Source organism: Eulemur rufifrons, chromosome 30 (genome assembly GCF_041146395.1).
Source record: "Eulemur rufifrons isolate Redbay chromosome 30, OSU_ERuf_1, whole genome shotgun sequence".
NCBI lineage: Eukaryota > Metazoa > Chordata > Mammalia > Primates > Lemuridae > Eulemur > Eulemur rufifrons.
In genome coordinates, this window is record NC_091012.1 from 91,699,829 (window position 1) to 91,724,307 (window position 24,479).

General features: G+C 46.7%; 1 protein-coding gene across 5 annotated transcripts in view; it reads right to left on the minus strand.

The window, feature by feature from the left end:
- Positions 1-11,812: 11,812 nt before the first annotated feature.
- The window catches only part of DLG3 (discs large MAGUK scaffold protein 3), a 54,502-nt gene continuing 41,835 nt past the window's right edge, over positions 11,813-24,479 (minus strand). For 3 of the 5 annotated variants that reach the window (XM_069463992.1, XM_069463994.1, XM_069463993.1), the window contains 10 exons: positions 22,429-22,605; positions 22,123-22,198; positions 21,214-21,313; positions 17,508-17,549; positions 16,178-16,228; positions 15,503-15,604; positions 14,719-14,891; positions 14,246-14,355; positions 13,494-13,585; positions 11,813-12,359 (listed from right to left, as the gene is read on the minus strand). In XM_069463992.1, the coding sequence (XP_069320093.1) occupies positions 12,253-12,359; positions 13,494-13,585; positions 14,246-14,355; positions 14,719-14,891; positions 15,503-15,604; positions 16,178-16,228; positions 17,508-17,549; positions 21,214-21,313; positions 22,123-22,198; positions 22,429-22,605 (1,030 nt within the window). In that variant the 3' untranslated portion in view covers positions 11,813-12,252. Of the gene's footprint in view, positions 12,360-13,493; positions 13,586-14,245; positions 14,356-14,718; positions 14,892-15,502; positions 15,605-16,177; positions 16,229-17,507; positions 17,550-19,282; positions 19,329-21,213; positions 21,314-22,122; positions 22,199-22,428; positions 22,606-24,479 lie in introns of all 5 variants that reach the window. The other 2 variants (XM_069463991.1, XM_069463990.1) reach the window with 1 other exon arrangement.

Consider the following 24,479-nt stretch of genomic DNA (forward strand, 5'->3'; position numbering starts at 1 on the left):
GCCCAGTCTATATTAGGATATATCTTATGATAGGGAACTCCCGAGATAGCTCAATCCACCTAGTTTTACTGTATAATTGGTAAAAAGCCCTTCCTCACACTGAACAGAAATCTGGCTCCCTATAACAAGTCTGCTTCCTCTATCCCAGACACCCTTTGGAGAATTGAAGACAGAGCCAAGCCGCTCCCTGTTCTCCAGGCTTTTCCTCCTTCAGGTTAAACATCCTCAGACCCCTTCGCCGTTCCTCATGTGATCTGGTTACTTCACCTCCCAAGAGCCAGATCCTGTATTCCAGTGAGGTCTGAGCCACGCAGAATGGAGCAGCGTCATTCTGGCTAGACTGGCATTAGTGTACTGACTGTTAAGATCATGTTGCCTTTTTTCCCCAGTGGATTTGTATTAACATTTTTAAACTTTTGATTTTGAAATAGTTTCATACTTAAGAAAAGTTGCAAGTAAGCACAAAGAATTGTCGTACATCCTTCACCCAACTTCACTATTTGTTAACATTTTTACATTTCCTTATTATTCGGTGTCTTTTTGTTTCTTTCTGAATCAGTTGAGATTAATTTGCAGACTTCCTGCCCCCTTTCCCCTTAATGCCTCAGTGTGTATTTCATAAAAACAAGGATACTCTTGCATGACCACAGTAAAATCATCAAAATTAGGAAATTAAGAATGATATGATTCTACCATCTAATCCACAGATCCCATTCAAATTTCACTGATTGTCCTAGTAAAGTCCTTCAGGATCCTAAGTTGCATTTAGTTGTCATGTCTCTTTCATCTCCCGCAAACTGAAATGTTCCTCGGTCTTTATCTTTCATGACCGTGACATTTTGAAGAGTACAGGCTAATTACTCTTCAAATTACTCAATTGAGCATGAACCTCAATTTAGGTGGACTGGATGTTTCCTAATGATTAGATTCAGTGCATGCATTTGGGGCAGGCATACCACAAAAGTGATGTGTTCTTCTCCGTGTACCATACCAAGAAGCACACAATGTCAATTTGCCCTATTACTGCTTAAGGTTAAGATGGTGTCTGCCAGATTTCTCCAAAATAAAATTAATTGATAAATCTTTTGTACTTAGTAATGAAGTAATTATGAAGTACTTGATGGAAGACTGAGTAAATATCCTGCTCCTCATTAAACTTTCACCACTAATTTTAGCATCCATTGGTGATTCTTGCCTGAATCTATTTTCACTGTGATGATTGCTAAACATTGATTTTTCCGTTTCCATCATTCCCTGCTCATTTGTTAGTTGGCACTGGTAAGATAGAGGTTTTTCTCCCTCTCACACTTATTTATCTATTCATGTTTTTAAAATACATTTTAGTACAGACTAATGGACTCCTATTTTATTCAACTGGTTATAATCCACTATTATCATTATTTATTTTGCTGCCCAAAGCTGGCTCCTACACCATTTTAACATGTCCCCATCATTCTTTTAGCACTTCCTTACTTTGTGGCACAGTGAGATGTCCCCAGGCTCATCTTGAACTTTCCCTGCCCAAACCCTGGCATGAGTCATTTCTCCAAGGAGCCCTGGCTCCTTTTAATGTTAGATGGTAGGTAGGGCCCAAGATCTGGGTCCTAGAGGTTTACTCATTATTACTGGGGCGCTGTAGTTTCTAGGTCCTCTTGGTGGACGGAACTAGGAAATAAATGTATGTGTATATACATACATGAATGCACACATATACATGCACGCTCACACACACATTGAGAAGCCTGGCTCTCATTAACCTCAAATAGTCACGTATTTGCTCATTCTCCCTGTATGATCCCAGTCTCCTAGCCATGTGGGTTGTCTCCTCAGCCCTAATCCCACCATCCTGACCAAAAGGGCTGCCTTTTTGGCCCGAATCCTAGCGAACACTCTGGCCAAGTCATCAGCCGAGCCCCCAGACCACAGAGCAAGCAAGCTGAGTGCCTAGCTGAGGCCCCATTACAGCCCTGATCCTGACCCCAGCCCCCACCAAGAAGGGAAGAAGACCACATTAGCATCTAAGCGGGCATTTCACATTGTTGACTCACTGCACTTACTGTTTACTCTTCCCTGCCTTCACCTTAGTTTATTCCTCCTTATCTTTGAGAAGTCAGCTCGTGTCAGTTCCTCAGAAAAACTTTCCATGACTAGGTCAGGTTCTCTTGTTATATGCTGTCTTTTTTTTTTTTTATTGGAAACAGAGTCTTGTTCTTTTGCCCTGGCTGGAGTGCCATGGCATCAGCCTAGCTCACAGCAACCTCAAACTCCTGGGCTCAAGCAATCCTTCTGCCTCAGCCTCCCAAGTAGCTGGGACTACAGGCATGAGCCACCATGCCCGGCTAATTTTTTCTATATATATTTTTAGATGGCCAGATAATTTCTTTCTATTTTTTAGTAGAGACGGGGTCTCGCTCTTGCTCAGGCTGGTCTTGAACTCCCGACCTCGAGCGATCCTCCCGCCTCGGCCTCCCAGAGTGCTAGGATTACAGGCGTGAGCCACCGCGCCCGGCCTGGAGATGATTTCCATGTCTCCTTTGGTGAAACAGATTTGTCTTTTAGTTGAAGCAGTTGCTGGCTTTGTGTTTGTTAGATTAAATGTAAGCTTTTCAACGTTCATCTTTTCTTGAGGAACTAAAAAGGTTTGCAAACTACCACTCTGTTCAGGCTTATCAAAGAAGTTGGAGGAATTCAAAAAAGGAAAAAAAAAGAAATCAGGAGGTAAAGGTTAAAAGATCTTGCTGTTTAGAGGAATGTCAGAGGAGATGACAAAAGCACCCTGTAGGGTCTACCAGAGTTCACCCTACTGAGGCTGAATTGGGTCTTTCTAGAGAAGAAATAACAAGAAACAGAGGTGATAAAGGGGAATAAAAACCAAAGTCAAGAATATGAGTAGAAAAATAAAAGAATATGAGTAGAAGACTGCAAAACAAAAAAAAAGTGAAACCTCCCGCCACCCCGTCACTGAAGCTGCCCAATAATAGGGAGGAAGCCTTTCCAGGAAGTAGTAAACACAGATCTTCTGGAGAATGGAGAAAGATGTCCAGATTTAGTGCATGATAGGAAACATTAAAAAGCACCTACTCTGTGTCAGGTATCACTCTAAGACCTTTGTGTGTATTTACTCATATTCTCTTTACAACAACTCTGTGAGGATGGTTTTGGACATTTTATAGATGAAAAAACTGAGGCCTGGAGAGGTTACCTACACAGAGTTCATAAGCGGGAGAGCAAGGATTTGAACCCAGGCAGTTTGGTTCGAGGGTGGGTACCTGTGCTATGCAGCCTCTCTAGTTCTGCTACCACTTTCTACCTCATACTTCTTTGTAGTCTGGCTTTTGCTCTCACCACTCCACTGAAATTGTGCTCTCAGAAGTTACTATGACTTCCAAATCACCAGATCCTATACATTCGTGGAATTCATACCCATCAGCCTTTCTGTTATATTTGACACTGTTAATTATTCTCTCCTTCTTGAAACTTTCCCCTTGGCTTCAGTGATACTACCCTCTTGGTTCTCCTACATCTCTCCGTTTTCTCCTTCTCTGCCTCTTACAGATCTTTGTTTCTCCTTCCCCCTTAAATGTTTGTTAAAGTTGTTCTTGGCCCTCTTCTCTCTCCACATTAAATTCACTGGAGTTTTCCTGGCTTCAACACATATAACTCCCCAAACATTCTCCCCATCCAGACTTGAAACCTTTGTGGCTTCTCATCTCTGATTATGTCTCCACAGCAGTCCTCATGCTCACCTTCGCTGTTTTCACTACTATTGCCCCAATTCAATTCTTCATTATTTTCATTCTTTCAACAAACACATAACTCTATGTGTCAGGCCCTGGAGATACAACAGTGAGCAAAACAGATATGGTCTCTGCCCTTATAGATCTTACTATCTCAGAGGTAGTCAGACATTAAACAACCACACAAATAATTATATATTTACAAACTGATAAGTGGTGTTAATGAAAAATGTGAGGCTTTTTAAAAGGGTGAAATAGGAATTATAATGGCTTCCAAATTAGTCTTCCTTCCTCTAAACTCTCCCTTCTCCAATCCAGTGTACCCACTGTTGCCCAGATTAATATTCCTGGGGTCCATTTCTGACCCTGCCATTCTCCAGCTCAAATTCCTTCAACAGCTTACACAATACAGTCCAAGCTCCCCAGCCAGATATTTGAGATCCTCCATAATCTGGTACCAACCTTTTTTTTGAGACAGGGTCATGTTCTGTCTCCCCGGCTGTAGTGCAGTGTTGTCATCATAGCTCACTGCACCCTTGAACTCCTAGGCTCAAGTGATCCTCCCGCCTCAGCCTCCCAAGTAGCTGGGGTTATAGGTGTGCAGCACCACGCCCAGCTAATTCCAACATGCCCTTTTAACATTTTCCCCACTATTTCCCTTTAAGCACTCTATGCTGCAAATACATTGTCCCTCACACAGAAAGCCATGTGCCTTTGCCATGCTGTTCCTTTTGCCTGGAATACCCTTGCCTTCATTCCTTATGGCCAAATCCTACACATCTTTGAAGCCCAGTTCAACCTTTTCCACAAAGCATTTCCTGATCCCCTCCTTTGGAATCTCAGTAGTTTTCCCCAACTTTCATAGCACCTATCTTCTATCTTTAATATTGCAATCATTCTAATACAATAAATGTAAGCCTAACCTCTTCCCCTATCAAACGATAAGCACATTGAGGGTGTAAACCACAATCATTCATTGGCTGGACAGACAGAAGAATGAATGAATGAATGAATGAATGAATAATAGTTGATGGCTTCTTTTTTTTTTTTTTTTTTTTTTTTGAGACAGAGTCTTACTCCGTTGCCCAGGCTAGAGTGAGTGCCGTGGCGTTAGCCTAGCTCACAGCAACCTCAAACTCCTGGGCTCAAGCAATCCTCCTGCCTCAGCCTCCCGAGTAGCTGGGACTACAGGCATGCGCCACCATGCCCGGCTAATTTTTTCTATATATATTTTTAGCTGTCCATATAATTTCTATTTTTAGTAGAGATGGGGTCTCACTCTTGCTCGGGCTGGTCTCGAACTCCTGACCTTGAGTGATCCTTCCATCTCGGCCTCCCAGAGTGCTAGGATTACAGACGTGAGCCACCGCGCCCGGCCTCTAAAATTGCTTCTTGACAACCTTCTGTGAATAATAGAGGTAGATATTGAGGAGATAATTGACTGAGGACAGCATTAAGGGAAGCCCCAAACAGGATACAGGTTTTTCTCATGTATCAGCCTTATGGCTTCTTGATTGATGATATGGAGGGGGCTATATGTATGCAAACATAACATGACTATCGTCTTCAGTCATGTATTTTCATTGCCATTTAACAGAGAGCTGTGGGAAAGCTCTCAAGTCAAACAGATGCTGCCCATCCCCACCTTCCTCCACCTCTTATTCTAACAGGTGTCTCTCTGGGGGAGGGGGGCTCGGGAGCATCTGTCCAACTTCCTCATGTTTTAGAGTAAGACATTGAGGCCCAGAAAGGGGAAGTCCATTCAACAATATTTATTGAGCATCTGTCACGTGCAAGGCATGTATTAGCTGCTGTGAGGGATAGAAAGAAATACCAGATGCAATCCGAGCCTTCTAGAAGCTTTTTGTCTAGTTGGAGAATCATATTATGGACAAATAGCTACCACATAAGGAAGAACGGAGTAAGTTCAGTATAAACGGCTAGAGTGGTGCAAAAGGAGGCACGGGGGAAGCTCCTCTGCAGTGATCAGCAACATTATCATGGAAGGTGACATTAGAGCTGAAGCTTGAAGGGTTTCATTAAATAAGAGATGGGGACTGGAAACAGTCCAGACAAAGGCTGGAAAAGCAGATTAGGGCCAGTGGAGGGTGTTAAATAAATACTTCCTTCCTATATCCCATCTCACCAGGCTGGTCCTACTGACCTTACAGGTCTTGACCTGAATGTCACCTCCTCAGAGAAGGTGAGGGGTACCTCTCCCTGAGCACCTTCTCGAAGCAGGCCCCTCACTGTATTAGCCTCTATCACTGCATCCTGTTTATTCCTTCACTGCACTCATCCTAATGTGTACTTACGGATTCAGTCATTTCCTTCTTTGCTGCCTCCCCAGTAGATTATAGGCCCCTTAAGAACAGGACTTTGTTTGTTTTATTTGCCATTGTCTTTCTAGCACCAAGCACATTGCCTATCAATAAGTGTTCACCAAGCAGTAGCTCTTGACGCTAAGAGGGTAGGGGCAGCGACAACAACAAAGGACTGCATTGAAAAGATATTGTACAGAATCAACAAGTTTTAGTAGGAGATTGGATGTGATGACCACAGGAAGTCAGGGTTTGAGGCTGAGTGACTAGGGCAACAGTGGCACCTCAGGGTGGGGGAAGAGAGAGCAAAATGGTCAGAGCTGCAGGCTGGGGGAGCCCATGGAAGGGGCGGGCGGGGTTGGAAAGAAATGAAGTCAACAGCGAGAGCAGGGACATGGCATTTTCCTGTCTAGGGTCTTTGATTTCATGCTTGGGAGGTAATGGCTGGCCTCTGAGAGATTTTGGGCACTCAATCAACTTGTGTTGCATGAATGAATGATGGCCAGTAAGGGGAAGCAGACCGGGTAGAAGGTTCAGCTCTTGGTGAGAAGATAGCAGAGTGAAAACAGGTGGGAAGGAGCAAAGGAGAGGAAGTGGATGAAGATGAGAAAGAGAAGTCATAAAAATGGAGCAAGATCCCAGAGGAAGCTCTCCATAAAACAAACCAACACTTCACATCCACCACAGGTTTAGAATCAGTCAAATCACTTCCCTCCACGGTTGAGCCACAGACTAGTGCAGCTCTTCTCTTTTACCAAGTACCTACTGTGTGCCAGGTCCTGCACTAACTGTGGGGATATGAAGCTGAACAGGACAGTCTCTGCTCTCAAAGAGGAGGCTAGGCAAGGAAGACAGATGCAAAGAGATAGGGCGAGAAGATGTTCCAAGCAGGGCAAAGGGACAGGCAGCTCAGTGTGCTTAAGAATACGGCTGCTGCAGCCAGACAGCCTATTTGCCTCAGAGCTCTGCCATTTATTGGCCATGTGACTTCCTTGTGCCTCAGTTTCCTCATCTGGAAAACAGGGATAATACCAGCACCTACCTTCCAGGGCTGTTCCTCGCAACAGGTGGAATTAGTATGCATACGGCATTTAGTACAATGCCAGGCACAGAGTAGGCAGGAAATAAATGCGAGCTGCTACAGTGATGACAAAAGTCCTTACAGACATAAGAGCACAAAGGGAGGGATGGTCAATTCTACCTACAGGGTGGGAGGGAAGAAGTGGTGGCAGTTTAGGAAAGGCTGCACAGAGAAAAGGGAATTCGAATCGAGTCTTGAAACACTAAAAGAAGTCTTCTAGGTAAGCAACATGGGGCCACAGTGAGGGCATTTATGGGCACAAAAAGAAGCATGAGCCAAGAGCTACGGCTGGGTGCATTCAGGGAACTCAAACGCCAGGAGCAGAGGGGGACACAGCAGAAGAGGCAGCCGGAGAGACAGGCCTGGGCCTGATGATGAAGGGCCGTGCTGAGGAGGTGAGACTTTTCCCCGTGGGTAGCAGGGCCCCGTGGGATCCAGAATACATGTGGGACAGCTGATTCCGTCGGCCCGGTGGTGGACAGAAAGGCCAGACTCGCACAGATGCTCTTCACTGAGGGAATGCAGGTCCGAAGCCCACGCTCAAATCACCCTGCTTTCCGGTTCTTCCAAGTGTTAGATACGTGTGGTTAGACTGGCAGTGGTGGGGGGGGAATGGCCATGCAGGTAGTTCATCCAGTCTAATGTGGAAAAAGCCACCACTGGGTATCACACTGCACACAATGGGAACAGCTCTGCAGATAAAATCTAGTTTGGGCTTCATCGTCAAAGAAGCTCTTCTGGCCGGGCGCAGTGGCTCACGCCTGTAATCCTAGCACTCTGGGAGGCCGAGGTGGGCGGATCGTTTGAGCTCAGGAGTTCGAGACCACCCTGAGCAAGAGCGAGACCCCATCTCTACTAAAAATAGAAAGAAATTATATGGACAGCTAAAAATATATATAGAAAAAATTAGCCGGGCATGGTGGTGCATGCCTGTAGTCCCAGCTACTCGGGAGGCTGAGGCAGGAGGATCGCTTGAGCTCAGGAGTTTGAGGTTGCTGTGAGCTAGACTGACGCCACGGCACTCACTCTAGACTGGGCAACAGAGTGAGACTCTGTCTCAAAAAAAAAAAAAAAAAAAAAAGAAGCTCTTCTACTTTCTGGCAAAGCACAAAGTATCAAAACCCTGTTCACTGGGGAGGAACCAAGGTGTGCAGGAGCCAGTTCTATTTCTTGGAAGTGATGGGGGAAGAAAGAGGCTGTTGAGCAAATTAGAACCTGTGCTTCAGAAAGTTATTTGTAATGATAATAAAACATCCTAGAGGTGCCAAGGAAATGACTGGATGGATGAAAGGATTAGTGGAATCAAGGCCATGAAATCCTAGATGGGAACAGGGATGAAAGAGAAAATTGGGGGGAATACGGAGACTGAATGCACACTGCCAAGGCTCAGGTTGAGGTTGTCAGGCATCTAGGCTGGCTTTTGACTTCCACAGTAACTGTTGGCTTTCCTTGAGAAAGCTAACAGCTCTCTGAAAACCCTCTCATCTCATTGCTGCCAAGTCTTCTGCTGCCTTGGGCTTCCAGTGGTTGGCACCAAGCAGGGGCTGTCCCTGTAGAAGGGGCTCCATTGGCCTTTACTACTGACCTTCCTGCTCGAGCCGGTGCCCCTTCTCGGTCCCATCCTCTCTTTCTTGGCCTGGTCGGGATACTTTCCCTCCATGCTCTTCCCAGGCCTGCAGTTCAACTGCACTTTCTTCTGGAACTGTATTAGCTTCATCCTTGAGCCCTTCAACTTCCACACTTGCTTTGGGTAAGGATTTTGCTTTCATTAGCTAATTTCTAGAAGCACTTTCAACTTAAGATAAATTTAGTCATTTGTGCTTGAACAAATATTTTATTTAGTCATGGGTATTGACTTATGAATATTTTAAGGTTTAATAATACAGTTCTTCCTCTGTTAGAAATGAAGAAATGGAGACATAACCAGCTGCAGTGTCAGCAGCAAAACTGGAACGAGAGTCTAAGTCTGCCCCTTGTTCACACAGGCTCCCTCCTTCAGGTCACAGCATAGCGCAGCACTAAGGGAGCATCTCCCTTCGGTGTTTCCAAGTTGCTCAGTATCTTCTTGTGCTGGGGCTTAATTTTCTTCAGCCTCATCTCCTCTAGGAGGGACATCAGCCATGACGACAGAGTCTCAACACAGTGTGACTACAGGCCAAGTCTTTGTTCCCTTTGCTCTCAGGAGGGGGATTTCCTTAACCCCCCATGGAACTCCGTGGGGACTCCCTTTTGTTGGGTTGCCTTCTGGCAAATGGGCAAACATGGGAAAGAAAGCACCCTGCATACCATAAAGCACCACAAACAAGGGTATTCATCCCTGCTGTGGCTCAGCCCGCACACATTGGTTCACTGATCCAGATGTTGCTTTTGACCTCATGAACTATGGCTTCAGGCTTCTCCACCCAAGTTGCAGCGACATTGGCTATGTGAGGAATACCTGCTGTAAGCACTCCTTTCTCCTCAGAGGGCTTCAGGGATCACTGCTGCCCTCCTCTGCAAACTGGGCCCAGCCCACTCTCATTTCTGGAAACACTGGTAGATGCAGACCACTTTCGCTTACCATTTTTCTCCCCCAGTTCTCTGCTGCTAAGTTGGCCCCTGCTTTCTCTAACAAAAATCTTTGCTGCAGTAGGCATCTCCCACCTTGTGTACCTTTTGAGACAATGTCAGCATTTTGCCACCAAGGATATGAACCCCCATCTGGTTGGTGCTATTTGAGGCAACACCTGGGGCTGGGGTAGAAGACCCAGCATGCAGCTTTCACAAAGGACCTGTCACCACTCCAGGGGGCGGTTTCCATCTTGAGGACCAACCAGTTCAGTCAGCTGATCATCACGAAACGGAGAGCCTTTCGGCCCCCAAACAAAGGTTTGGGACATTTTTCCCACTGGTAGGCCCCCACCCTCCATGGTCTCAACTACTTCAAGAAAGTCTCTGAGCCACACAGTTCATTGCAACTATCGTTTATTAAAAAATATATGTCTCCTTGGAAGGAACACTGGTAAACCAACTAGTGCCATGCTGACTTGGAATCTTTGCTTTTCTTCCCTGGGAGGGGGAGAGGGTTGAGCGTGGTTCAGACATCACCACTTAGTTAACATCAGAGAATCAATACTCCCTGCTCACCCTCTCCTCACCAGAGTCACAATTGGCCATCATTTTATCCCTCTTTGCCTTCAACCCAGTGTACTGCCCAGGGAAAGCTGCCGCCCTTTCTTTATCCTCATTCTGGGCCCCAGATTTTACAGTTAGCCTCATTATGCTGGTAGGATAACTGTTAAGAGATTTCCCAAATTTGGCTGGTAGTGCTTAACATTGCATCTTCAACATTGCATCGTTTGCACCGGCCCTAACCCAGTGGGCTAGGAAACAAGTGCCTCAACCCTAGGGTCAAGCATTTCGATGTTCTCCCCTGCGTCATCCCTCCAGCATGGAGGTGAGGGAGGCACATTGGCTTCAAAGGAGCACAGTGGGATGGGAGAGGGCCTGAACCACACCTGCTGCCTGCACTTGTGGCGGGCAAAAAACTCCCTTGACCACAATCACTGCCATCAGACTCTGGGAAAAAGCAACAAGGTTTCACAGCTCATCAGTAAGTGAATTTTAGCTCTACAGCTCAAATGTACAGCATTAAAGTCTACTTTCTTCTTGAAGAAACAGTAAGCTACCAGCTGTTGGGGAGGGAGCTGGGGCAGGGCATATGAAGCAGCTGCAAAAAAAAAAAAAAATCCAAATCAAACTCATGACGTGGCTGGCCAAGCCAAATGCTGTTCTGCTGTCCCAGCATAGAACAGGAAGGCAAGTGCCTCCCTGTCCCTGTTGGTGGGCCCTGGGCAGGAACCTCAGCAGAGCCCAACATGTCCTTGGCAGGTGAATGAAGGGACAGCGTGGCAGTGCAGAGCCCGGGCTCCTCCTTTCAGCCCTCACCAGCCCCTGCTCTTCCTTCTGCTGACGGGACGGCCAGACCTGGATCACCTACTATGTAATAAGGCCTGGCTCTTTCAGGACCACAGAAGCCTTTAGAACATTGGCAAATTGGATTCTACGCATTCACTTAAATAGTAAAAGTAAAATTTGCAATAATGAAAAGGCTGACACAGTAGCACAACATGGTTTTGGTTTAACAGCAGCTTAAAAATGAACAAAAAGGAAACCTCTCATGCAGACACATCAGGTGGCATAAAACAATAGGCAATGTCACGTGGAGCATCATTAGCCATTCTTTCTCTTTCCACACACAGGACTGACTGCACCTCAGGGCAGCAGATGCTTTCAGGTAGTCTCCAACCCTCTTGCCCCAGGCAAAAGCCCCTTCTCTCAGGCCTCAGGCTGACCCCTCCTAGAGAAAACCTTAGCTCTCAAGAGAACGACCAAATGCGAGTGCCCTTAGTGCAGCACTTACTACCATTTTCAATCCCTTCCCAACCAGTTGGAATAGAAGATGCCATCTGATTGGAATATGAAAATTAAAGCATTTCTCTAATAACATAGTACCATTGATGAAGTCTCCATAGATTTTCTAAGTCCAAATGTGTGTGAATATATATATATATTATATGAGAGTGTATAATATATATATATAATAATTTCTATATATTTTATATAAATTACATATATATATCTATATATAAATAAGATACTTTCTGTTGCCATTACGTTGCACCATTCAGAGCTGCAAGACAGCGGTACAGATAGGTAGAAATGCCCATGAGCATCTCATCATGTGGTGCATTTAGCTCACTTCACAAGCTGTGCAGCTGTCCAGAGTCTGTCTTTCCATCAGTCCTCCTCTCTTCTCTTCGCTTCTGCTTGGTTTTTATGAAAACAATGGCTCTGATGGATTTGCACCTGTGCTAGTGCTTGGGAAAGGTCCATGCAGGAATGGGCACAGTCACATGATGAGTGAGATGGCATCATCCCAAAAAATAAACGAAAACAAAACAAAACTTAAAAAAAAAAACAGGACTAGAAAACTCAATTTTTTTTTGACATATCTAAAAAAGGGGACAAGAACAGTAGCATTTGTTCTCCCCATGGGGACAGGAATGAAGAGGGAGGAGGGAAGAGGGACTTGATTTCTTCTGTTCACAAGAGAATGGTTGGAGGGGATTCTTCAGAGTTTTTCAGGGGATGGGACCCAAATGTAGTGCCCAGACTGGTCCTCAATGATTTGTTTGATTTTGTTATAAATCTCTTCCAGTGAGTCACCCTGTACAATGGCTAAAGTGAAGAGGAAAACAAAATTATTACTGTGGTCCACAGCACATCCCCAAAACCCGGCAATCCTGCCTCTCCCAACAATCCTACGATGCCCCCCGCCCACCCAGCACGAAGGACACCCTCACGGGGGTACGGCTTTGGGCTTGGCTTCACTAGCCGGCTGCCTGTGTTGTCAGGGCAGTGAGGAGAACTGGCTACGTGCCCCAAGCCCAGGGCTTGAAGTCAACTCACTGAGACAGTGAGACTAAGTAGCAATGACCGGAAAAATGTATTTATTCAAAAGATGTTTATTGAGCACCCATTATATGCCAGACCTTGCAGCTCATGTTACTCATGGGCACCATAAGGTTGGCAGCTTGTAATTCTAAAGCAGCCTTACTAAAAGATTTGGAAAATCCTGGTTATCCACAGAAAGAACTGAAAGCCACAATTTCTGGCAAGAGGCAGTGCTCCTGGGGCCATCACATCTGCTGTATGTCAGAGGTCAGTCCAGCAAACAAGGACATGGATGCTGACAGTAAAGGGAGCTCCGAAGACCCAAGGTGTGCAAATACATTTATGAATTCTTTACTCAGTTAACCTAGTAGCACCACCAGCTAGAACCGACTCGGCACTGCCCTGCACATACATCTATGTCATCGTACTTTAAAAGGTGAGGAACTTATTACATAGAAACCTTCCCAACCTTTTAGGAACGGACCTTCTAAAGTAGGTGACCATATAAACACACACACAATACACATCCTGGCAGACAACTTCAACACCACACCAAGGAATCAGCATCATCAACAAACATTTATTCAGTACCTAAAACATGCAAAGCAAAGTACGGGGCGTGGATCTGGGAGGGAGGGAAACAAAGTGATATAGGAAGCCTACAAACTGGTAGGGACAAGGCAAAATGAACGAACCAACAATCCAATGCAGCCTCTGGTGCGTGGTTTATACTATAAACGGGCTAAACTCCTATGACTATACAGAGGGAACTTGAGTGTTTTGGAAAAGTTTTTGCTCAAATGCAACCAGAAACTCTGTGCAATTTTTCTAAATCCTATCTAAACCTCTGAGACACTTATTGAAACAGGTATCTGGCTGGTCCCACGCCACCCTCGGCTAGGCAGCAGAGATTCTTACCTGTAAAGTATTCTCCAAACTCCTGCTCCAGTTTCATGGCTTTGTCATAGAGCTTATTCGCTTGTTCATATGTCTGTCGTCGGTTCATTTCCCTGCCAAAAACACAGAAGAAAAATAGTTCCAAACTAGATCCTGTGTTTTGATTAACATAAAGGATTATTCCAGGATCCCTAAAAATGTGCTAAGCTGCCCTCTCAGAGTTAGCCCATGGCTAACTTCTTCCTCAAATCTTCCAGGTTCAAAAGCCCAACCAGGAGTACATGCGATACATGCGCAGGCACTCAAAACAGAAGGAGCAGCCAGCGAGGTGGCTCACGCCTGTAATCCTAGCACTATAGGAGGCTGAGGTGGAAGGATCACTTGACATAAGGAGTTCGAGACCAGCCTGAGCAAGAGCAAGACCCCATCTTTATTAAAAATAGAAAAAAAATTAGCCAGCTGTGGTGGCACGAGCCTGTAGTCCCAGCTCCTTGGGAGACTGAGGCAGGAGGATGGCTTGAGCCCAGGAGTTTGAGGTTGCAGTGAGCTACGATGATGCCACTGCACTGTAGCCAGGGCGACACAGTGAGACTCTGTCTCAAAAAAAAAAAAAAAAAAAAAAAAAAAAAAAGCACCCAGTGACCAGAGCTGAGGCACAGTTTCCTTCAAGCTTCCATTGGGTTCTACCCCTGCCCGACAAATCACTTTATTCTCCATTTCCTTTCCAGAGCCCCATCCTGGCTGGGCATGTCTGAGTCTCAGCAAATACTTACATAAGGGCTTCAATGGACTTGGGCTTGATGAAAACGGCAATAGGGTAAAGTTGTGCTTGCTGCAGTCTCTTGATAGCATTGCCAGAAACATCTAAGATGCAGTGCTTGCCCTGAAAAAGCAGAGTTGTATCAGTCCAGCCACTCCCTGTCCACCTAACCCCAAGCAGAAATTCAGTGACATTTCAAACATCCACCTGGGGGAAACCCAGGGCCACCCAGAATGGCCTAGAGCCAGGCCTCAGTTTTTGCTCCTACTACCCAGAAAAGGCTGCATCTGCCCAGGGGTCCCCATTCCCCGGTGGGCGACGCTCAGGGGTAAGTTGCATAGAGATACACAGCTTCATCAAGGGGCTAAGAATATGCAGAGCTGCCATGGCTTTGGTCAGCAGTACCACTTGGTAGCCCCTGTGTTGGAAGGATGAGGATAAGCGGAACATCTGTCTTCCCTTTAAGGTCCTCTCCTCTACGCTTACCCTCTCTGCAACTGCCCGCACTGACTGGATGCTGGTCCCATAGAGATTATCATTGAATTGGCCCGCCTCGATGAACTTGTTGTCCTGAATATCCTTCTCCATTTGTTCTCGGGACACCACAAAGTGGTAGTCTTGTCCATCTACCTCATTATCACGCCGAGGCCGGGTAGTATCTGAAAGAAGAAAGAAAGGAAACACTTTGTGGCCCAAGGGCAACGAACTGCCCTGAGCCAAAAAAAAGATGACTTGGTCCTCTCTCACGTGGGTGGGTCACAGGGCTACTCTAATTTTTTTCAGATGAGTGGAGGAAAAAAGCAGTTGGGAAGGAGTTTGTCTTGCCTACTTTTCTTCCAATCTCCAGGTCTCACACAAAGGAGACACAGGAGGCTATTTGCTTTAGCTTAAACTGGACCAGCAAGGTGGGGTTTCCGGAGCCAAGGCCTGGCAGAGGGTGCCAAACTTGGTACAGGAGTCAGTGAACCTAACAAACTTTTCATTGAGTCGTATCGACACCACTTTGGCTAGGCCTCTCCGTTTGTCCAATCATTCCTGACAGCTGCCAAACTTCCCCCTAAGGGAGTAAGCAGCCAAGCCTGATGTCTTAGTCTTCTCAACCCCATCAGCTTTTGGGGAATTTATTGCCACCTACTCTCTTCCAGGGTGTCAGAAATACCCTGTCCCCAAACAGCCCTGGCATGTGATCCCAGGCCTTTTCCATAAAACATCAGAGCAACAATTCCCAGGGCACCAAGCTTTACTCTCTTGCATCTTCCTGGGCTCTTACGTGGCACACAGGATCCAAATTTATGCGGGAACTCAGAGATCAGGTCATCGTTGACTCGGTCCTTCATTGGGCCCAGGATGATCACAGGCCTTGCATAGTGAACTAGAGAGGGAGAGCATCAAGACAGTGAATAGAGGCCCTATCTGCGAGTCTCACTAGAACACAGAGGCTCTGGAGCCGAGACTCAGACGGGGTAAAGTATCCGAGGCCATTGTCTGGCTTTTAACTACAAAGACATCAGACAGCCTTTAATTTGGGAATATCTAAGTCCAAGGCAAGTCAGAAACCAGAAGCATCTCCCAACAGATTCAGGAGAAATCTCTGCAGTGACACCAGTAGCTGAGCAAGGTTTTTGCAAAGCAGCCACTGAAGGGAGGGACTGGGACCTCTCTTTCAGCAGTGGCTATACCCACTGAAATATACCTCTCCTTTGGAAGACATCCTGGCAGAAGGCAAAGGCACAGAGAAAGGTACACACTGGATGGCCTCCCCCTTCCCTATGACACTAGGAAGGAGTAAAGAGGAGGAGGAGGAAGAACCCAGGGGCTGGATGTACCAAGTTGGGCCTTCCTCCTCCCCCCCAGGTCCCTTCCTCTGTTGCCATAGCTGCCCACTGCATTGAGCCCCATGACCGGGAGGCTAGCACGAAGGCAAGACTCTCAGAAGGGGGCTTACTTTCTTGCCGTGTCACTGGCTCATATGACAAGATAGCATCCTCTTGTCCTTCTGCAACAAAAAGGGATAGGTTAGCACTGTATGATCTGCTTCCCTATGTCCAACATTCACTGCAATCCCACCCCTGATGGAAAGCAGCCTTATCAAGTGGCACTTGCTACCACCTGCGCTGTCATCCTTTTTGCTTCCTGTTGGGCAAGAAAGCACAGGAAGCCCTTCACTGGCCCTGGGGCAGGAGTCAGCAGTTCTCCTGTTCAGCGAAATTTCTATCAGTGAACAAAGGGCCAAGTTCCAGAAGCCATGAAGCCTCTACCAAAAACCACCCCAATTTCTGAGGAACTGTTCTTGTAGCTAACAGTCGGCTATGTTCAGCAGCCCCCTTGCTCTGATAAAATGACAGGGATGCTTCAGCTGGTTGAGACACACTTGCCAGAGTCCTCTCACCTGCAGGCAGAGGAGTCAGGGCACTCACGCGGGTCTCTGAAACTGTTGTCTACCTTTGCCGTTTTAAGGGTCTACTTATCCCCACCTCTGTTAGAAGCAGCATCCAAAAAAGTGGTGCGTGGCTGAGCTAAGGGCCCCAGTGCCCTTTAAGAGCAATGCTGAGCCTGCTCTCTCCTCATGGTGGAGCTCCACATAGCCTAGTAATGATGAGGTTTTCCTAAAACAGTCACCAAGCCACTTGGTGCTGGATGCCTGGAGATCCAAAAGTGGCTGACAATAGCCCTGGGGAAGGCACTGATATTTGCATCAAGCCACAGGATGCTTGCTAAAAAGGTTTCTTCTGAGCCTACGACTTCTGGGCAGATTTATAAGGCCTCTAGCCACCACAGCTCATGAGGTTTGAACTGTGGTTCCTCTGGTCTGGTCACAGGATCTCCCAAGGAAAACTGGGCAATTACCTGATCATTTAACCAGCACAAAAGATAAGGAGGTCCTAGTGACCTGGAAAGACAGATTCAGAACAATATCCCATAGGAGCCATTTTTCTTTTGGTCTCTGAGCAAATCTGTAAACCTGGAAGCACCTATAGCCCAGTGCCCATGGCAGGGATTTACTGTCTGGTAGTTCACCCTTTCCAGGTCCCAGGGATGCTTTTAAGTCAGGCCCTGGCCAGAACTACAGGGCTTATACTCTCCTTTAATCCATGGGGCAAACCCCATCACATAAGGAGAATGAACCGGCCACAGCATTTCCAGGATCTCAAAGTGTACATGGCTAAAAGAAGCACCAGCCTCTGAGCAGAAATGGCAGCCGTGCAACACCGGAATGAGGATGACTGGGACACATGGTAGAGCTGCACAACATGGGGGGAATGACACACACTTACTGGAACTGCTTTCGCTGTCACTGGTGTTGGATGTCACTCCCTCTGCAAGCCAACAAGAAAGAGACTCCAATTCAGAACACACCACTGAGAGGTCACGAAAAGCACAAAACTCAAATGCTCCAGGAGCAAGACACTGAGCTGCCAACCAAGTCAGGCCACATGAGGCCTGTCACATCCAGGCTACCAACTGGGAGGCACAGCTCCAATTCTGAGCCCCTGGCCATCTCACACTTGTCCCCAGAGCTCTCTTGGTCTGCCAAGTTCCTCCCTACACACTATAAGCCTTGCTTCCTTCAGCAGCATCTTCTTCATCTGAATCAAACAAATTGACTTGGATGGCTTCCCAATCCTATCTCAAAATGCATCTCCCAAGGCTAATGACAGGAAAGAAAAGGCAGTGACAGGAGCAAAGAGACATCCACAGACCAGGCTGCTCATGAATTTCCTTCCCAGACAGAGCCCCCAAAGTACAGAATCGTGTGGCACTGCAGAAGTAATAAGCTAAGTACTGGATGGGTTAAGGAGGCACCAGGGAGTCCTGCTCTGACCATTCAGTGGGACCCCTGGCCCTTGCCACCACTCCAGAGAAGGAGGGCTTAGCTTCAGCAGTGAGGGGGGACGCACCTCTATCCACCACAAGACAGACATGTATGTCAAAACACAGAGACAACAAAATCAACAAGAACACCTTGAGGACAAGACAGTCCTCCTGTCTCAGACAGTTGGGACCTGCCCATCTCTGAGTGTGGGTGGAGAAAGCTCAAACAGAGGAACAGCGTTCACAGGAGGCACAAACAAAGTCCACCCCTCCCAGCACAACAGGCGAATGAAGATGAGACATGGACACACCAAACTATGAAGAGAGACACTGCTTGTTTCAGCCAAGACCACACTGTTCCAGACCATGATATGCTGTGGCCCCCCCTCAGGAAGGACTGGCTGAATTGCCACACGTGACTAGTTCCTGAACAATCCCTGATGGCAGCTCCTTTGCCTTCAGCCTTTATGATTTATTGAAGGAGAGTATATGCTGACAGAACCCACCAGGCATGGCATGGCACCTGTCCATGCACCTTTGCACACAGCAGGGAGGCCGGCCGCTAAGGCCCCATCATCTAGGCCTTTATCATTTTCCACTCTAGGATTATTTTCCAGAATGGAAAATCAGGTCAGTCAGAGTTTTCCTAAGATAAAGCACTAGCTATATATGGAATGGTGCTGAGACCCCCCACCAGGCCAGCTCAGCCCCTTAGAGACACTCTGTGGAAAGCTATTTGCTGAGGCCCTGGATCTGTTGGGATACTTATATTCAGGGTGGGTAAAAGGGTTCGCAGTACCCTTGCCCCTAGTTAGAGGGACTACAAGAGCTGCAATCCCTATACCCAATTCTTTAATATGTCACTGAAAGAAGAATCCAACTAGCAGGCACCTCCCCGCCTTGACAATAGGCTAGAGATTAGCTGAGTAGTTACCCTGGAGAAGCATTTCAGGCCCACCTCACTGCTTAGGTGGGATACCAAGCTCATGCCCTCCTACTTCAAGGGGAAAAAGGAAAACACAGACATGAATTATAGGGATTTATTAGGGTACCAGGGCTCTAGAGTAAATGTGTGACATTTATAACCACATGCATTTCCTCCTGCTGTGGTATCAAGAGTTCTCACAAACACTGCCCTCCCCTCCCCCTTCACCCTCACCCATGTCCCCTAAACCCCCACCCCCACTACCTCCACTCATGCCACAAATACAGTTAATGGTGTGTAAGTTTGACTTACTCAGGTTCTTTGCTCCATAATAATCGTCACTTAACCCCGGGAAGTCCTGATTTCACAGACAGCAAGGACAGAGAGAAGGGGAGGGGGGGAGGGGAGGGGAGAGGGGGGAAGGGGAGGGAGGGAGAGAATTGGGGAGAAGAGAAAAAATACAGAAAAAAAGACAAGGGGAAGGAAGAATACAGAGGCAGGTGAGCACTAGTGACAGAAGTGTGAAATACTATGAAGACCTATAACTTCAGTGAAGTCAAGAACTTTGCTACAGAAAGAACATCCCAGATCTGGACTTCATGCTGTCCAAATTTGTTGCCAGAGGACCTTGGAGTGAACCAGCTTTCTGAAGTAGTCTATAGCTGTAGGCCCACAGGATAAGACAGGTGACATTCCAAGGTTTAGAGCACCTGCTTTGAATAAATTTGCAGTTGGAGAGCCCAGGTCTCTGCTTTGCCCCTGAAATCACCATTTCCCTCTGTAGGTGCCTGAAAGAGCAAATATCCATGTGTGCCAGACTGGCAGACAGAATTACCATCCCCCAAGGAACTTTCACCCAATACTGACTCACTCTGTCCAAATGCTTCAGGGAAAGCTTCATGCAGTCTGAGGTGTGGCCTCCAAAGCTGCCCTGAATTGTGCAGACCATGGCGGGGGGTGAGCTCAGCTTCTGGAGAATAAGCACTAGGGTACTTTCAACTGTCGTCCAATGGGTACTCCTCTCCCAGGCTGGGCCACTAAGCAGTGGATACCTCCCCAGGCTTGGCTCAGCATGGAGGTACTAGGACTCATCTGGTGAACTGCAGTGACACCACCTCAGACCGTCTCCTACTTTCATGAGCAGAACCACCTTCATCTATTGCTTCTTCTTGAGCTACCCCAGGATAAAGAGCCATGGCCTCCATCTGGATGAGGACACCCTTCTATCTACCATGTTCCATCCCAGATGGCAATGACCTACACATATCATGACTGCGAATCAGGCTACCCTTAAAAAAGGACATTTCCTATTGGAACTAGTCAGTCTCTTGTCAGTCCCAACAGCCCGGGACCCCAAGATCCCTCCATGTAAGACAGAGGAGTCACTGGTAAATGACAGATGTTTACAGTTCGTGATGAGACAAATGGGAAAATAGTTTTCAAGCCAGATCTGGTGTTTAAGGTTAGGGTTAGAGCAGTTTATTTCTGAGGCATACGGTAGAACAAGACGATTCATTAGGATTAAATTAAAGTTAATTGAGTTCAGCATTATAACTTTTTCTGCCAAACCAGCTTTGCAATTCTCAATAAATCTTTATTTGGACAATGTTGAGCAACACCCCTTCCATGTCAACTCATTTAAACAGGAAAGATTTTCTTGTGAGAACTGGCTCTGTAGGCACTCTACGATGACAGTGAATCTGCTGAGAGTCACTTGGATATCCTGTGTGCTTATGTACGTGCATGGGATTTCGGAAGTAGCCCTGACTCCAGGGATCCTGGGAAGAAAAGGCTCTTCTCTTGACATAGATGAGTGAAGTTAAAGGAAAGAAAACACAAGAGGAAGGAGCCAGGAGAGCAACACTGAGTCCCTAGACCTTGTTTTCTTGAAAAACCATTTTTCTAACCCTGACACTGGCTGAAAACTGCTTTTCACCATAGCAGAGCTCCATTTGGCACTTCCGATGCCAGTGCCACACACTTCCTGGAGGCTGGCCCTGGGACCAGTACCACCTCAGCACTTCCAACATTCATTCCAAGTGAGGAACTGGACAAATTAAGACCCAATATCTCCCCGTGCAGACCAGTTTCTGCCCTGACTGCGAATAGGCAGGTGCATGTGCACATAGGCACGCACAGGGCCACACACGCCCTTGCCCAAACTGCTCCTAAGGGAAGGTGCGACTGAGGACGAGAGGAAAGGGCTGTGGACGGTCTGCTCTCTGGACTCTGCTGCTACTTACGTTCCTGTATGCTGCTCTCCTGGGCCAAGTTTTCTTTGCTCTTGTAAAATGGAAACTTTCGAGAGAGGCGGAAACTCTTTTTACGTTTCGTTTTGATCGACTGTGAAAGAACATGAAGATGGAGGGGAAGGACAGAAGAAAAAAAAAAACAGAACAATGGATTTTAAAGCATGCAAGAAAACTAAAATGGAGACAATGGTGAGCTAAATAAAAGACCATCTCTCACAAATGGAATCTAAGAGATTAAATGAAAGTTGATGTAAGAGGAAAATTATGTTTACAGGAAAATGTTGTAGGGATGTTAGAGGTTTCTACCTAATCCAGAATCATAACACTCACTGGCACTTCCTAAAGAACAAAGGTCACTGTAGCCTCCTGGACACATGCCCTAAGGTGCCATTGACATACAGAGTCATCTACTCCATGTCTCTCTTCCCTCTACTGCTCCGGAAGTTCTTTGGCCTGTGAAGCTCATAGAAGAAAAGGGGTGAATGGAGAGCCCTCCTGCCTCAGGTTGTCTGAAGGGAGGTGGAGCTCTGAGGCTGGCCTTCTTGGATGGATGATGGGGACAGATTCTGTTCAGGGTCCCCACAACTCCGACAGGGTCTGTAGCCAGGGAGACACCTGTGAGTGGTTTGATATTCCCCGAGCAAGTCAGCCTTCCAGAAGTCCAAATCCATCTTCAAGAGCCAGTACCCAGGGGGAAGGAGCACAGACTAGCCATAGACTTTCTAAGTGCTCCCTCACTGCTTTCTGAAAAGCAGTCAATGTTCTGATAGGGCAGAGCCAGACTCCTGAAAAAGAGATTTTCTTTTGTGCTCCCCACTTCTCTTAAACATCAGACCAAACTCCAAGCCTCTTGCCTCTCTTCAACATATAGGCTGACTTCCTTGGGGGTGTCCCACTTACCCTGTTAGACTCAATCATCCCCGTCCTGGCATGGAACTTCACAGTTTTCAATCGAGCTCTTTCTTTCTTTTCCACCCTGTTTTGGAGTCAGAAGAAAGCTCTGTTACTGCCAGAATATGGTCTCAGCAGTGGGTTGCAACAGGAACAGTAGCTACTTTTTGGCTCATTGAGTAAAAACCATGTCAAGTACCACTTCTCTACCAACACACATGTTGCTCTCAAGCAACTTGTAGCATAACGGGAAAACAAGAAAGAAATACCAGCAAGAGGGCAGGAAAGGCCTTGCTAGTGATCATGACAACTCACCTCTTCTTACTGGGGATCACACCGATCTGCTCACTTTCTCCATGTGGGGTCACCAGCCTTGCCTGCCACCACTCATCATCGGAGGCATTAATGACATGCAGAATATCACCATAAGAGAAGCTGAGCCCCTGGCTTGGCAGGCAGCTGTCCCGAGTCCGATCGTAATCAAACAGGGCCCTAAAAGGCACAGTGAAAGATAAAGTGATCATCCAACCCTAAATGCCAGGAGACTGGCACCCTGAAAGGATGGCACAGGAAGGCCAACCTAAACAGCACAGATATAGCAGCTTCACAGCAGACCAGAAGGAATTCTCCAGGAAATTGCAGCCTTCTTTCAGTCCCAAAATGGCAAATATGCATCCCCTTTTCAAAGGAACATCCCATTCTCCCAACAAGGGGCATAAGGGAAAATCTTGTACAAATCCCGTCCCCTCCTGGCTTCTGGACTCAAGGTGGAAGTCCAAAGTAGAACTCACTCAGTAGCCCTTTCCCTCACCCACATTCTAGGAAACTAGCTCTACCAAGGGGCTCTCTCAGTTTACAAACATATCCTCAATAAGTAGTTGAAGAGGCGGGGCTCAGTGTCTCATGCCTGTAATCCCAGGACTTTGGGAGGCCAAGGGGGGTGGATCATTTGAGCCCAGGCATTTGAGATCAGCCTGGGCAACATACTGAGACAAAAAGTAAGAAAAATTAGCTAGGCATGGTGCTGTGTGCGTATATTCCCAACTACTGGGGAGGGTGAGGCAGGAGGATCACTTGCGCCTAGGAGCTCGAGGTTACAGTGAGCTATGATGACACCACTGTACTCCAGCCTGGGTGTCAGAGTGAGACTCTGTCTCAAAAGCAAAAGTAGTTGAAGAGAGAACAAAAAAATGTTAACTACAATCCCAAACAATGAATGTTAAATGCTGCAGAAACACAAAAGAAAGAAAGGGCCTTGTGTCCTGAGGCAGCCAAGGAAAAAGCTAAGGTTGCCACTGACCCACACAATGATAAGGTCGAAAGGGACCCTAGAAGTCTCCTAGTTCAGTCTCTTTTTCTTATTTATAGAGAAACAGAAGCTTAGGGAGGAAGACTAGTTTGACCTAGGTCACACACCTAATTAACCTGGGACAGAACCCATGTCCTCTGACACAATATAAACGAAGCAGAGTAAATGAAAAGAAAGGAGTGGATACAACAATTCACAGTGCCCTGTTAATTCAGCTACAGTCATAAATCATCTTCACTCCCTTTAAAATTCCTAAATAAAAGCCCTGAATACCTGGTTCTCTCTGCCAACATACTCTTCCTCTTCCCCTCGTGTTGGCCCTTTTCCATCTGGAAAAGTAAAATAAACTTCTCTCTATCCTAAACTTTGCCTGGAGAAATCTTTCTCAAAACCTGTGTGCACTAATTTCCACCCTAACAGAAAAGAGATAAAGGCAAAGGCGGGAGACGGTGGGGAGAGAGCTATACCACCCAGGCTTGTGGAAAAGGAGACTAGCTTGGCTGCAGCTGGAAGTCCTAGGAAATGATGTTGGAAAGAAAGCCCTGGGGCAAATTTTGGGAGACCTTGAATAAACCTGATCCAGTGGCCCCTGAAAATTTGAGAGTGACACATCAAAGTGTCTTAGAAACATTAACCCAACCTCATATGTGATAGGATAAGTGGCCGGGTGTGTGTGGCAAATTTAAACGAAACCTCAATCCTTCTGGGCCTGCTGCTGACTCTAGCTCTGGTTGAGGCTGGGCTGGTACTTCACACCAGAGCTTCCTGCTCAGAGAACAAACTCACCCGGATAAAAGTTTCTACTTTTCTCATCCAGTGGATCCTCTCCTCATATCAAGTCACCACAAATGGGTGATTTCAGTGAGAAGTTTGTATTTTTCTACCTGCAATCTAGGCTCTGTCTTCTTTGTATTTTCGGTTAACAGAGGTGTTTTCACATCTTTGTATACACAGCCCAGTGGATTGCTCAGAACCCAGTTCCAAGACTTCAGCTTCTACCTGCAACATGGTGGCCTGTGGCTCAGCTGGAAGCTGCAAGTAAAACACACTATTTCCC